The 14103-nt window shown below is 47.3% G+C and overlaps 1 protein-coding gene across 4 annotated transcripts; it reads left to right on the top strand.

Annotated features, from left to right (window-relative positions):
- Positions 1 to 1174: 1174 nt before the first annotated feature.
- Positions 1175 to 12121, top strand: HJV (hemojuvelin BMP co-receptor). Of its 4 annotated transcripts, XR_004981611.2 has the most exons (7): positions 1175 to 1307; positions 3119 to 3624; positions 4155 to 6783; positions 9170 to 9199; positions 9724 to 9903; positions 10014 to 10217; positions 12082 to 12121. XR_004981611.2 is itself a non-coding variant. In XM_036397937.2 (3 exons), exons 1-3 carry the CDS (start codon positions 1208 to 1210, stop codon positions 4779 to 4781), a joined length of 1233 nt encoding a protein of 410 aa, XP_036253830.2. In that variant the 5' UTR covers positions 1175 to 1207; the 3' UTR covers positions 4782 to 7480. The 4 variants fall into 4 exon arrangements, 1 of the variants encoding a protein (XP_036253830.2); XR_008508885.1 differs by lacking the exons at positions 9724 to 9903; positions 12082 to 12121 and having other exon boundaries at positions 10014 to 10608; XR_008508884.1 differs by lacking the exons at positions 9170 to 9199; positions 9724 to 9903; positions 12082 to 12121 and having other exon boundaries at positions 10014 to 10608.
- The last annotated feature ends 1982 nt before the right edge of the window (positions 12122 to 14103 follow it).

The raw sequence follows: 14103 nt of genomic DNA on the forward strand, positions 1-14103 counted from the left end.
GGAAAAAGTGCTCCCTGGCAGGGACCATCCCCTCCCCTGCTGGACACGTCCCACAGGGAAAAGCTTTTCCCACAGGGATTCACCCCCGGGTGGTGCCCACAGGAGCTTCCAAGGAGGGAAACCCAGGGCAGCTCCCACATTCCCCACGGGCTGGGGGCTCCCCAAACCTGGAGCTGCCGTGCCCCACCTTCTCCACGCTCTGGCTGTTGTTCCAGGGCTGGAGCAGAGCCCAGCTAAATTTAGAGGGATCGATTTCAACCCCCGCCTCTGCCCCGCGGGGGGAAAGGACAGAGCAAAGGTGGCCAGGGACGAGGAGCCACGGGGGGCTCCCTTCTCTGTCCCCTGGAAGGGCTCCCGGGACCCCAAACTGATCCAGCTGCAGGACCATGGAGGAGCCCAGAGGGGCTGGAATTCTCCCGGGTTATTCCACGAGTCTCTGTGGCTGTCACTTGGGGCAGAGCTTGTGACAAGGACGCGGGGAAGGAGCTCCCTGAGGAGGCTGAACCAGGTGAGGGGGCAGCGGGAGAGCAGGAATGAGGCTCCAAGGATGTGGTTGGCACCAAGGGATGGCTCTGGTCCCACGTGTGGTGTCCCCAAAGTGAGGGTGGAGTGAAATGCTCAACGCCCACCCCTGTGAGGAAACAGCTCAAGCAGCGCCGGCGAGGGTGGGGGGGGTTAGGTTGGATATCAGGGTGATAAAATTTCAGGGTGATGAAATTTCCTCATGGAAAGGGTGGTCAAGGTGTGGCATGGGCTGCCCAGGTGGAGCCACATCCCTGGAGGTGTGGATGTGCCACCGGGGGACAAGTGGTGGCCTTGGAAGTGCTGGGTTGGACTTGCTCCCGTGGTCTGTGGGGTACCCGAAGGAATCTCGGGGTACCTGGAAGAATCTTGGGGTACCTGGGGAATTTGAAGGAATCTCGTGGTCCATGGGGTGTCCAAAGGAATCTTGTGGTCCAAGGGGTACCTGGAGGAATTTTGGAGTACCTGGAGGAATCTTGGGGTACCTGGAGGAATCTTGTAGTCCATGGGGTACCTGGAGGAATCTTGCTGGGTTTGGCTTCACCTGAGTTTTCCACTGCTCAAATGGTGTTTAACAAGTGCCCCTCTCAGTCCCATCTCCCCAATCCCCCCTCTGCTTCCAGGGGAGCTGCTGAATGAAGCCAGGAGCTGCTGGTGGGTGAGAGACCCCCCGAGCTCTGCATGGATGGGAATGGGGAGAGCTGCCCACAGTAGGAGCCCAGGGCAGCTGGAAAACTTTGGCTTCTTCCTCCGAGCTTTCCTGCTCCTCTTCCTCTTCAGGCATGGTAAGGGTCCACGTGGGCAGAGTTGTTCTCTGTAAAAATCAGGAGAAAAGCACTTCCAGGAGGAATCTCCGTGAGAATCTCGAGCTGGACGGTGGGGGGAATGTTGTGGTTTAGGTTTAGTTTGGTGGGTTAGAGGTGTGAGATGTTGGTGGTTTTTTGGGTGTTCAGTTTCGAGCAGGTTTAAACAGGTTTAAAGAAAAGGGAAAACCCCCGATGGTTCAGGGAATTTTTTTTATTTTAGCTGGTTAAAACTAACTAAAACAAAGGAGAGTTCTGTCTTGTTGTCTGTTTATTTGCAGACAGATTCAGTTTAGATGTAATGTCATATAGTGTAATATAATATAGAATAATAGTATAATAAATTAATAATAAAATTAATAATTACCATAATATGCTATTATTAATAATAGCATAATAAATTAATAATAAAATTAATAATGATAATAGTATAATAGTTTTAATAATAGTATAAAAAATTAATAATTAATTAGCCTTCTGATAAGATGGAGTCAGATGCATCACTTCTCTCCCCTCGCTGGGATTGCCTGCAAATATTACAGGGAGATGTTTTGGTTTGGAAAGACAGAAGTCTGCTAAAGAAGGCAGGAGCCTCCCATGAAATGGAGAATGTAAATCCTCCCCACCCCTCCAAATTGCTATAAATTTTAGATTAGGGGCTCTCAAGCAGAAAATATGGGAGCAGGAAATAACAGTTCTTTAATAGGGAAGAAAATAAAAGGATAAAATGAACAATGCAGTGAACCAAGATAACACTGACAGAGTCAGAACCCAGCCTGACACCCTGTGGGGTGTGGGCAGCAGAACCATTGGAATTGTGGCTCAGCCCTCCTGCAGTGTCAGGGCTGGTTCTGCTGGAGCAGGGATCCTGGAGAAAAGGGTGCAGTCTTCCTCTGAAGATCCAGGGGAAGAAGAGGCAGCTGCTGTTCCTCTGGGAAATCCAGTGCAGAAGCCGTGCTGGTGTTCCAGAATCTCCAGATTATGTCCAGGTAGGAATGCTTGGCTCCTCCCTCCGGGCAGAGCTGTGCTGGTGTTCCAGAATCTCCAGATTATGTCCGGGTAGGAATGCTTGGCTCCTCCCTCCGGGCAGAGCTGTGCTGGTGTTCCAGAATCTCCAGATTATGTCCAGGTAGGAATGCTTGGCTCCTCCCTCCGGGCAGAGCTGTGCTGGTGTTCCAGAATCTCCAGATTATGTCCGGGTAGGAATGCTTGGCTCCTCCCTCCAGGCAGAGCTGTGCTGGTGTTCCAGAATCTCCAGATTGTTGAATTTGCAGGCAACTCTGACATGGGAAGAGACGAGAATCTTGACTCCATGTTTCAGAAGGCTGATCTATTATTTTATGATATATATATATATATATATTATATTAAAAGAAAATGATATATTAAAACTATACTAAAGAATAGAAGAAAGGATTTCATCAGAAGGCTTGAAAGGAATAGAATGGAATGATAATAAAATCTTGTGACTGACCAGAGAGTCTGAGACAGCCGGACTGTGATTGGCCATTAATTAAAAACAACCACATGTGACCAATCAAAGCTGCACCTGTTGCATTTTACAGCAGCAGATAATCATTGTTTACATTTCGTTTCTGAGGCTTCTCAGCTTCTCAAGAGAAAAAGATCTTAAGGAAAGGATTTTTCATAAAATATGTCCGTGACAATAAGGAAAACTGCCCACTTGACAAAAGCCAGCAGCCATTCACACGGTAACAGAACACGTCTTGCCTCGAAATCTGCAACGGGAGAGGACAGCCTGCCCTTTCCCCAACCCACCCCTTCTTCCTCAGTCTCTTCCCAGTGCAAGATCCTCCGCTGCAACTCGGAGTACGTGGCGGCCACGCTGCACCTGCGCGGCCCCGAGCGCGGCGCCGCCTTCTGCACCGCGCTGCGCTCCTACTCGCTGTGCACCCGCCGCACCGCCCGCACCTGCCGCGGCGACCTGGCCTTCCACTCCGCCGTGCACGGCATCGAGGACCTCATGATCCAGAACAACTGCTCCAAGGAAGGCCCCACGGCCCCGCCGCGGCCCCGGCCCGCGGCGCCCAACGCCGCGCACGGCTTCGAGTCGCTCGATATCTGCGATTACGAGAGGAGTTTCCTCTACAAGCACGGCCGGCCCCCCGGTTTCCAGCACTGTGCTGCTTTTGGGGACCCCCACATCCGAACCTTTCATGATGATTTCCACACGTGCCGGGTGGAGGGCTCCTGGCCGCTCTTGGACAATGATTACCTGTTTGTGCAAGCCACCAGTTCGCCGGTGGCCAAGGGGTCCAACGCAACGGTCACCAGCAAGGTAAGGTTAGTGCAAATCCAGGGTCAGGGCACCTCCTGTGCTTCCCAAAATCCTTGGAACCCCCTCAGGCCCAGGGGGGCATGAGGAAGGAGGGACAACGGTGGTGAAGGTTGTTGAGGGGACCCTCAAATACTCCTGCTGCTGTCAGGTGGTTGTGTGGTCCATGGGGTACCTGGAGGAATTTGTGGTCCATGGGGTGCCTGGAGAAATCTTGTGGTCTATGGGGGTACCTAAAGGAATTCTGTGGTCCATGGGGTGCCATGAGGAATCTTGGAGTACCTGAAGGAATCTCGTGGTCCATAGGATACCTGGAGGAATCTCGCTGTGTTTGGTTCCACCTGAGTTTTTCCATTGCTTAAATGGTGTTAAAAAAAGAAGGAAATATTGTAGTTGTCCCCAAAGGACTGTGGCAGGGATGGTTTAAGGACGGATAGGTGAGGCGGGACCTCCATCCTGAGATACCCCCAACCCCTGTGATGGAACCACACCCACCACACTCACCGCCCTCCAACCAACCCCACTCCCCGCAGCTCACCATCATCTTCAAGAACATGAAGGAATGCATCGACCAGAAGGTCTACCAGGCCGAGCTGGACAACCTCCCCGCAGCCTTCCAGGACGGCTCCGTCAACGGCGGCGCGCGTCCCGGCGGGAGCAGTTTGTCCGTCCGCGAGCTCAGCCCCGGCCGGCACGTGGAGATCCGCGCCGGCTACATCGGCACCACCATCGCCGTGCGCCAGGCCGGCCGCCAGCTCTCCTTCTCCATCCGCGCCGCCGAGGAGGTGGCCAGGGCCTTCACGGAGGAGCAGGACCTGCAGCTCTGCGTGGGCGGTTGTCCCCACAGCCAGCGCATGTCCCGCAGCCCCCGCGGGCGCGGGCGCGTCCCCGCGGAGACGGCGCGGGCGCTCTGCCGGGAGATGCTGCCCGTGGAGGATGTCTACTTCCAGTCGTGTGTCTTTGATGTGGTGACCTCGGGGGACGCCAACTTCACCATGGCAGCGCACGGGGCGCTGGAGGATGCTCGGCTCTTCCTGCCCGATGCTGAGAAGCTCCACATCTTCCAAGCTGGGGGAGGCTGCCAGCTCAGCTCTCCATCGTTTCTCCTCCTCCTCTTCCTCCTCCCGTGTGGATTTTGGGCTGTTTTGTTGCACTTTTAAGCCCTGCCTGCTCCATAGGGAACCTGTGAGACCTTCTGGCTCCGCCTTGAAGGTTCCTCACCTTGAAGGAGGTGTCTCAGAGACCCAAGAGAGGGAAGGGGTGAAGCCCTGGTTTGCACCCACTGGTCTCACAGGGATGGTGCAGCTGCTCCCAGCTCCTCTCCTGAAGGCAGTTCCAAATTTTTCTGTTCCATTCTGACATGTTCCTTTTCCCCTAAGGATGTGGCACTGCAGAGCATCAAAGAAAAATAAACCCCCAGGGTTAGAAACCCCCTCTGTCCCTCAGAGCCTTTCCGTAAATTATTTCCCACCTTTGTCCCCTTGTTAATCCATCAGAATTCCACTCAGGAGCCCTACAGATCCAGAAATGACAGACTCAAAGCCCAAAACCCAATTTTTAGCAGTAAAAAAAAAAATAAAAAAATTAATGGATTTGGGACCCAGCTGCTCCCAAAGCAGAGCAAGGCCACAAATCAGTCTGGGGAACGTTGGGACCAAGAGGGAGACTTTTGAGTAGAAATCAGCCGGGTTTTGTCCATGTGCTCCTCTAACAGGATAAATAACAAGTGAATCTCCAGCAGTGGGAGCTGTGGAGCTTGAGATCTCCTATATCCCAGGCCACTGTTGCTATTTTTCCTTGTTTTCTTGGCACCTGTTGTGGACTCAATTTAGCTGGGTCTGGACTTGGGAAGCGGTGTCAGGTTCTAGGGAGGACAAAACACCCCTTGGGAGCTCTCTCCCTTGGGCCCAGATTCTCCGTTGCTGCTCAAATCCAACCCAAACTGGAGCTTTTGCTTGGAAAAATGGAATTCCTGATGGCAGGGAGCCAGCTGGGCACACAGAGGGGCAGGGCATTGCCCCGTGGAAGGTGCAGGACTGGGAGGGCAAATTTCACACATTTTCAGAGGATTTCAGTAAAGCAGACGGAGCTCTACAGGAGAAATCATTTCCTTAGGGAAGGCTTTCCTTTATTTTTAATAAAGTGTTAAAAACTTGGCCATCCCTGTCCCACAGAATTGCAGGAAGGGCCTGTGGACGTGGGAGAAAAGGGAATTTCCGCCCCGCCAGGCACGGAGGCTCCATCAAGGGAGGTTCTACAACTCAAGTTCCAATACATCCACGGAGTTTTCTCTTTACTCTTTTGTGCCAAGAGCACAAAGAGCACACAGGAAATAATTTCATGGACATCGCTGCGAGTTCCCCCTCAGATGGGTGCTCAGAGCACACAGTGAGGAGCAGGAGGCCTGCTCCATGTTTTTTATTCTGCTCCTGGTAATCCCTGGTGGGTTTGACATTAAAGGGTCTATTTTTGAGTCTCCCCATTTCCTGTCATCTGTCTCTTCATGTCTTTGGGCAGCAGAGGCAGATGAGGATAAGAATATCTCCTTCCTCCCCTGTTCCTCTGACTCCGGAGCTTTGGGTGGATGGAGAGGAAAGCAAGCTGCTTCCTGATGTGCTCCACGTGTCCCTTTGGGAAGAAAATCATCTGGGGAGGGATAAAACCGTCTGGAGGGGGAGAAAATCCTCCATGGGGAGAACGTTTTCCATGGGGATGAAACCCCCTTGTAGGGATGAAATCCTCAGGAGCAGCGTTGGTGGTGCTGGAGCTCCTGGTGGAAATGGGGTGGGTTTGATGATGCAGAACCCAATTGTCCTTTAGTTGTTGGCCTGTAGAGCCACTCAGCAAGAATTCCCTGGGGAAAGGAGGGTTCCCAGTGGAACCAGACCTTCCCTCCTCCTGAACAGCCAGGAACCTGCGCCACCAGGACTGGGCCTGGAGCTTTCCTCGCCAGCCCTTTCTCAGGAGCCACCTCTGAAATTCAGAGAGCAGCTCCCAAACTGAAAATGTCCCGGAATTCTGATTTGGAGAGCTCTGGTTCCAGCTTTGAGGCTCGGCAGCTCCGCCCGACCCAGATTTACACCAGGAGTGGCCCAACACGGACAATTCTGACAACGGGATTACGACGTGGAGGAGCTGCTGATGAATTATGGACTCATTAAGGTAGGAGAAACTTCTGAGATCATTAATCATTAACTCTCCCGCAGCACTGCCAAGGCCGCTCCTGACCCATGACCACAGGCACCACTTGTTTTTGAACACATCCAGGATGGTTCCAAGGTCTGACCTCCCTTCCCACGAACACAATTCCCAAAATACCCAACCCAAACCTTCTCCTGAGGACTCTTCCTCATGGGAGACCACCCTGAACCCCCTCAGCTCCAGCTGGGTGGTGAATTCCCCCAAGTGGGCCCTGTTGGAGCTGGATGGAGAGGCTGAGATGGTTTTTAGCAGGTGACATCAGCCAGGGAGGGGAAGGGTCGATCCAAAGTCCTTTGACGTCAATGGAAACAACTTTGTTGACATCAACAACTCGGGTTGGCGCCGACGTTCGGCTCCTGGGTTTGGGGTGGGGGAAGAGGCCTGTCCCTGCCCCGGGGGGGCTCTGAGCAGGAGCAGGGTGGAATAATTTGGGAATGGGCCAGGACCACCCCATGTTTGGCACTTTTTCCCCATTTAGATGAACCCCATGCATGGCCATGGCTCGGGTTTGAAGCTCTGTAGGGTGTCAAGAGGAGGTGGTGGCCCTGGGACAGAGGAGATGCTGGGCTTGTGACAGAGCGAGGTGGGGGCCCTGTGAGACAGGATGGATGATGGCCCTGGGACAGAGGGAGATGATGGATGATGGATGGATGGATGGATGGATGGATGGATGATGGATGGATGGATGGATGGATGGATGGATGGATGGATGGATGATGGATGGATGGATGGATGGATGGATGGATGGATGGATGGATGGATGGATGGATCCATGGATGGATGGATGGATGGATGGATGGATGGATGGATGGATGGATGGATGGATGATGGATGATGGATGGATGGATGATGGATGGATGATGGATGGATGGATGGATGATGGATGGATGGATGATGGATGGATGGATGGATGGATGATGGATGGATGGATGATGGATGGATGGATGGATGATGGATGGATGGATGATGGATGGATGGATGATGGATGGATGGATGGATGGATGGATGGATGATGGATGATGGATGGATGGATGATGGATGGATGGATGGATGGATGGATGGATGGATGGATGGATGGATGGATGGATGGATGGATGGATGGATGGATGGATCCATGGATGGAGAATCCTCTGCCATTCCTGGGAAAGCCTCCAGCTGTCCACAGATCCCAGCACTGCGGCACAGTCAGAGCTCCAGAGTTACAGGATTTCCATCCTCACCCCAATCCACAAGGAATCACAGAATTCCAGAATTCCTTCCTTCCAGATTGCTTCTGGCTGGAAAAGACCTTCAAGATCATTTTGCTCATGGCAGGGACACCTTCCAGACACCAGATGGCTCCAAGTCAAAGCTTTTCTTCCCCGAGCTCGACACTCCCAGCTCGGAGCAGTTTCTGCTGCTGAAAAGGAGGAAAAATTCCTCATTTCTTTGCTGTCTGAGGGGCTCCAGGGGCTCTGCCCCTCTCTGATGTCGCTGCTCGTTCCTGCCAGAGCAGATGGCAAACACGGGACTTTGCATTCCCAAGGTCTGAATCCCTCCTTGTTTGTGGACGGCTGAGCTCTTCTGGAACCTTCTCTCCCTCTCCCTGCCCCGAAAAACACCCTCGGGGCAGAGAACAGGGGAGGAAAGCCCACCTGGATGGAGAATTTCCACATCCCAGTCTCCAGTGGGAGCTGGAAAAATGGAATTTCACAGGAAAAAATCCTCCTGTGCAAGCCCTGAGGGAAGGGGAAAAGGGGATCCCAGATCGCTGTCCCTGCAGAATCTCAAATACGGGGGTCAAAAACTTTGGCTGGGGACAAAACAGCAAAAAAAAAAGGGATTTAAATTTTTTTTTTAATTTTTTTTTTTTTTACTTAGAGTTTGGGCAATTGAGAGGTGTTTTTAAAAAATTGGATTTTCTTTTTAGTGTTATGAGAAGGGTGAGACAATAGAGATGTTATAATTAGATGTTAAAAAGAAATGTTATAGAAATAGAGAAATGTTAAAAATAATAAATACAATAGAAATAAATGTTATAAAATAATAGAAATAAATGTTACCAAAATAGATGTTATAATTTATGTTATTACAATTAGAAGTTAACTAATTTTTAATTATAATATATTATAAATGGGTTTTGGTTTATTAGTTGTCATTACACGATGTTGTAAGTGCTTTAAGGCTAATAATTTAAAATTACTCCTTGTGGGGTTTATTATAATGTATTTTTATAGTTCTATTTTTCTCAAGTATAATAATTTTTTATAGTCCTATTTTTTTAGTATCTAGTTTTATTTTTTAAACACTTTTTTTAGTTCAACCTTTTTCCTTAACAACGTTCATTTTATTTTATGGCATTTCTAAGTCAGCATTTCCCATTTTCAGGTGTCTACAGGTGAGTTTTCTGCTAGGCTTTGGGTTTCCTCTTCGGCTATAAATCAATTTCATATATATATATATATATATATATATATATTTATTTATTTATTTATTTATTTATTTATATGTATATGTGTATATATATATATTTATTTATATTTATATGTATATTTATATTTATATTTATATTTATATTTTTATATTTATAGTTATATTTTTATATTTATAGTTATAGTTATAGTTATAGTTATAGTTATAGTTATAGTTATAGTTATTTATTTTATATTTATATATATTTATAATATAGAATATACATATTATATATAGTATAAAATAGTAAAATAAATAAAAATAAAATAGTAAAAAAAATATAATATAAAGAGAATATAAATATAAATATATAAAAAATATAAAAAATGTAATATAGAATATATAAAAATATAATATATTATAAAAATATAATATATTTATTACTGTGGGACAAGCAGCTGCTTTCCAGGAGCCAACCCAGTTCCAGAGTCCCTTTTTTTTTTTTCCCAGCTGGGCTCAATTCCCAGTGTTCCCTGTGCACAAACAAGCAGAGGAAGCACAGGAAATGCTTTTTCCACCCCAGCTCCCGGCTGCACACTCTGTCCCCATGCTCCAACCGCTTCTGGTCCCTCCCTGCCCCTCTCTCCCTCCCCTCCCCAGCCTGGAATATGCTGGAAGGGACCATATAAGGTGAGAAAAATGGAATAAACATCCCAGAGAAGCTGCAGGGCTGCAAGGATCCTCCTTCTCCCCGGCAATCCCTGACTAAATTCTGCTTTTTTTTTATTTTTTTTTTACAGCAAGGACAAAGGCCAGGCTGACCCCAGGAGCAGCTGTGGCTTCTCCTGGCAACCCACCCCGATAACCTGGAGCAGAAAAAAGCACGGATCTTATCAGCAGAAAAAAAAAAAAAACCAACAACAAAAAACCCCACGGATCTTATCAGCACTGGAGGGCTGTGCTGGCAAAAACAAGTCTGAGCCGTGCCCAGTTCCTTCCCCTGAGTGAGTCACCTCAGGGTTCACTTTCTGCCCCTGTGGCTTTGGAAGTGGGTTATTCCCAGGCTGAGTGAGTCACAGTGGCCTGGAATTCTCTTTTCCCTATTTGGGAGCTCCAGGAAAAATGATGGAAACTCTCACTCTGCCCATCCATCCACCCGGGGAACCTCTGAGCCCATGGGAGGGGGTGTTAAAGTGGTAAATAAAATTTTAGTGCTGGCAGGAGGCTGTCCCTGCCCAGAGCTGCTGGTGATTTTCTTGGTTTTGAAGGAGATTTGATATTGGGAAAATTGGCTTTTTGCAAGTAACAGCTTGGAGGGGGATGAATGCCTTAAATAAAATTTTAGTGCTGGCAGGAGGTTGCTCCTGCCCTGGTGATTCCTGTCCTGATTTTCTTGGATTTGATATTGGGAAAAATTGGCTTTTTGCAAGTGAAAACCCTGACACCCCACTCCAGACCCATTCAGATTTCCTGGAATTCTCTTTTCCCTGTTTAGGAGCTCCAGGAAAAATGATGGAAACTCTCACTCTGCCCATCCATCCACCTGGGGAACCTCTGAGCCCATGGGATGGGGTGTTAAAGTGGTAAATAAAATTTTAGTGCTGGCAGGAGGTTGACCCTGCCCTGGTGATTCCTCTCCTGATTTTCTTAGGTTTGATATTGGGGAAAATTGCCTTTTTTCCGAGCGAAAACCCCAACCCTCCTCCAAACGCATGCAGAATTCCTGGAGCAATCCTGACCCTCGAGGGAATTGCCTGGGATGGAGGGCAGGGGGGGAAAGGGCAGCGCTGACGGACGGGCCCGGGGGAATTCAGGCAGGGATTTTTGGGACGCGGAACGTGCCTGGGATCGTATCCCTGACAAGTTCCTTGGCGTGCGGCTCCAGGGCCCTTTGGCTTTGCTGGAATGTGTCTGAGGGGATGGGAACCGGAGAGGGGAGAGCATAAACAGGGCTCTGACCGGGGTCAGAGATCTATGGGGCCAAATATCACCTGGCAGGGAAGGCTGGAAAAAGCTCCCCACCTTTCACCAAATTATAATTATAATTTTATAATTTATAATATCTAGGTCTTTATATTTACATTATAAATAGAAATGAATATAAATATAATATAGAATATATAACATAAATGTAAAAATATAAATGTACAAATATATGTTATGGAAATATACAATAGAATATAATATATAAATAGAATATGATATATATAAAATATATAATTAACATATATTATTATATAATACATAATATATAATATATAATATATAATATATAATATACAATACACAATATACAATATATAATATACAATACACAATATACAATATATAATATAATATAATATAATATAATATAATATAATATAATATAATACAATACGATACAATATAAAATAATAATATATAATAATATATAATAATATATAATAATATATAATATAATATAATATAATATAATATAATATAATAATATATAATATAATATAATATAATAATATATAATAATATATAATAAATCGTATATAATATATTAATATACTAATATGTTAAATATGTAAATAATGCAGTACAAATATAATATAAACATAAATAGACAACATAAATATTATACATTTGTATTATGTAAATATATACCATTTAATAAAATATAATTTAATAAAAATAAATATGAATTATATATATATAAAGTATGAACATAGAGAAATCAGCACATACACATATGGTATAAATATATTATTTATATTTCTATATTTCTATCAATGTACATTACGATTATATTATAATAAATAATAAATTATTATAATAAATATTATAATTATATTATAATAAATCCCTAATTCTCCATTAACCCATCATTTTTTTTCCTAGTGGGAGACAACAGGGAGTAGAGAAAAAAAAAGGCCAAGTTCCTCCATTCTGCACCAAGAAAAGGAATAATTCCCTCTCAAGGTGGAATTCCGTCCTGTGGCTTGGCAGGAGGGCAGTTTATGCCCCAGGGTTTATCCGGAGCTTTATCGGTTTATACGATCAGGTGTGAATTAACTCCGGGACGGGGGGGAAAGAAGGGCAGGAAAAGCGCCAGGAACACCGGGACAAACAACCCCTGAAGGACAAACTCCCAACAGAAACCAAAACAAAAAAACAAACCCAACCAAAAAAACGCCTCCCTGGAAATGGCAGCCACTCCTATTTCCACTGCTGGCTCACCCCACGGACATTGTTCTCCTTCCTCTGCTTTGCCTGAGCTGGGAAAGGGCCAAAATTGGGGAAAAAAAATAAAAAAAAAAAAAGAGGGAAAGAGGAAATTATTGTCGTGGAGTAATGCTGAATGTGAAAGTAATTCTGTTTTACTGCTCAAATCCCAGCTGGAAAACAGGGCCAGGGCTCCGTGGACATTGTTCTCCTCCTTCCTCTGGATTTTCCTGAGGTGGGAAAGCACCAAAAACTGGGAAAAAAAAAAAAGAGGAAAAGAGCAAATTCATATCCTGGAGTGAGCAATGCTGATGTAGGGAGAGAAATCTGATGGTTTCTCAGAAACCAAAGTCTGCTTTGGAGGGGTTGAGAAGGAGGAGAAATTCTGTTTTACTGCTCAAATCCCTGCTGGAAAACAGGGCCAGGGGTCCGTGGACATTGTTCTCCTCCTTCCTCTGCATTTTCCTGAGGTGGGAAAGCACCAAAAACTGGGGGAAAAAAGGGAAAAGGAGCAAAATTCCTGTTCTAGAGTGAGCAATGCTGATGGGAGGGAATTGTGATGGTTTCTCAGAAACCAGAGTCTCCTTTGGAGGGGTTGAGAAAGAGGAGAAATTCAGTTTTAGTGCTCAAATCCCTGCTGGAAAACAGGGCCAGGGCTCCATGGACATTGTTCCCCTCCTTCCTCTGCATTTTCCTGAGGTGGGAAAGCACCAAAAACTGGGAAAAAAAAAAAGAGGAAAAGAGCAAATTCTTGTCATGGAGTAATCCCGATACAGGGAGGGAAATCTGATGGTTTCTTGGAAGTCAAAGTCTCTTTCGGAGGGGTTGGGAGGGCGGAGAAATTCTGTTTTAGTGCTCAAATCCCTGCTGGAAAACAGGGCCAGGGGGTACGGAATGGATTTGGTTGTTTGTTGCAGCTTGGGTGGATGTTTGTGAAGGATATCTGGGGGAAAAAGTGTCCCCAAGACAGAGTGGGAAGCAAAAAAACACTCCCAGAAATACACCAGAGTGAGGAAGGGAACTCCAAATTCAGATTTTAAAGCTGAACCCCCAAACTCAGCCTTATTTACCCCAAGTACTGGGGAGGAATGTGTGCAGGGGGGGGGGTGAAAATACCACTGAGGTGGTGGGAACACTCCCAAAAATACACCAGAAGGAGGGAGGGAACCCCCAAATTCAGGTTTTGATGCTGAACCCCCAAATTCAGCCTTATTTACCCCAAATCATGGGGGGGGGAATGTGTGCGGGGGGGGGGGGGGTGAAAATATCACCCAGGGGGCTGAGGGAACCCCTCAGAACCAGCTGAAGGATTCAAGGGGATGGAAGCAGCAGAAAAGGGAAAATCCTGCCCGCATGAATCACCCCAGTTTCATCCGTACCCCAAATCCGCCCTAATTAACCCAAATTAATAGGGGAGAGTTCACTGCGGGGGGGGGGGGGGGGGGGAGCTGAAGGAGGGCAATGGAGGAGCCCCCAGGCTGCCCTGGGTGGGGAGAAGGATTCTGAGGAAGGAGGTGAAGCCTCCCCACCCCATAGGGCCCCTCAGGGCCGCTCCCAGTGCTCCCAGTACAACGCGGCCTGTCCCAAACTGGGAACAACACCCCCGTGCCCCCCCCCCAGCCTGGGAACATGACATCGTGTTCCGCGCTCGCCATTGGCCAGAGCCGCCGCCCATCCTCGCTCTCCATTGGTCCCCCG

Source organism: Molothrus ater, chromosome 29 (assembly GCF_012460135.2).
Source record: "Molothrus ater isolate BHLD 08-10-18 breed brown headed cowbird chromosome 29, BPBGC_Mater_1.1, whole genome shotgun sequence".
Classification (NCBI taxonomy): Eukaryota; Metazoa; Chordata; class Aves; order Passeriformes; family Icteridae; genus Molothrus; species Molothrus ater.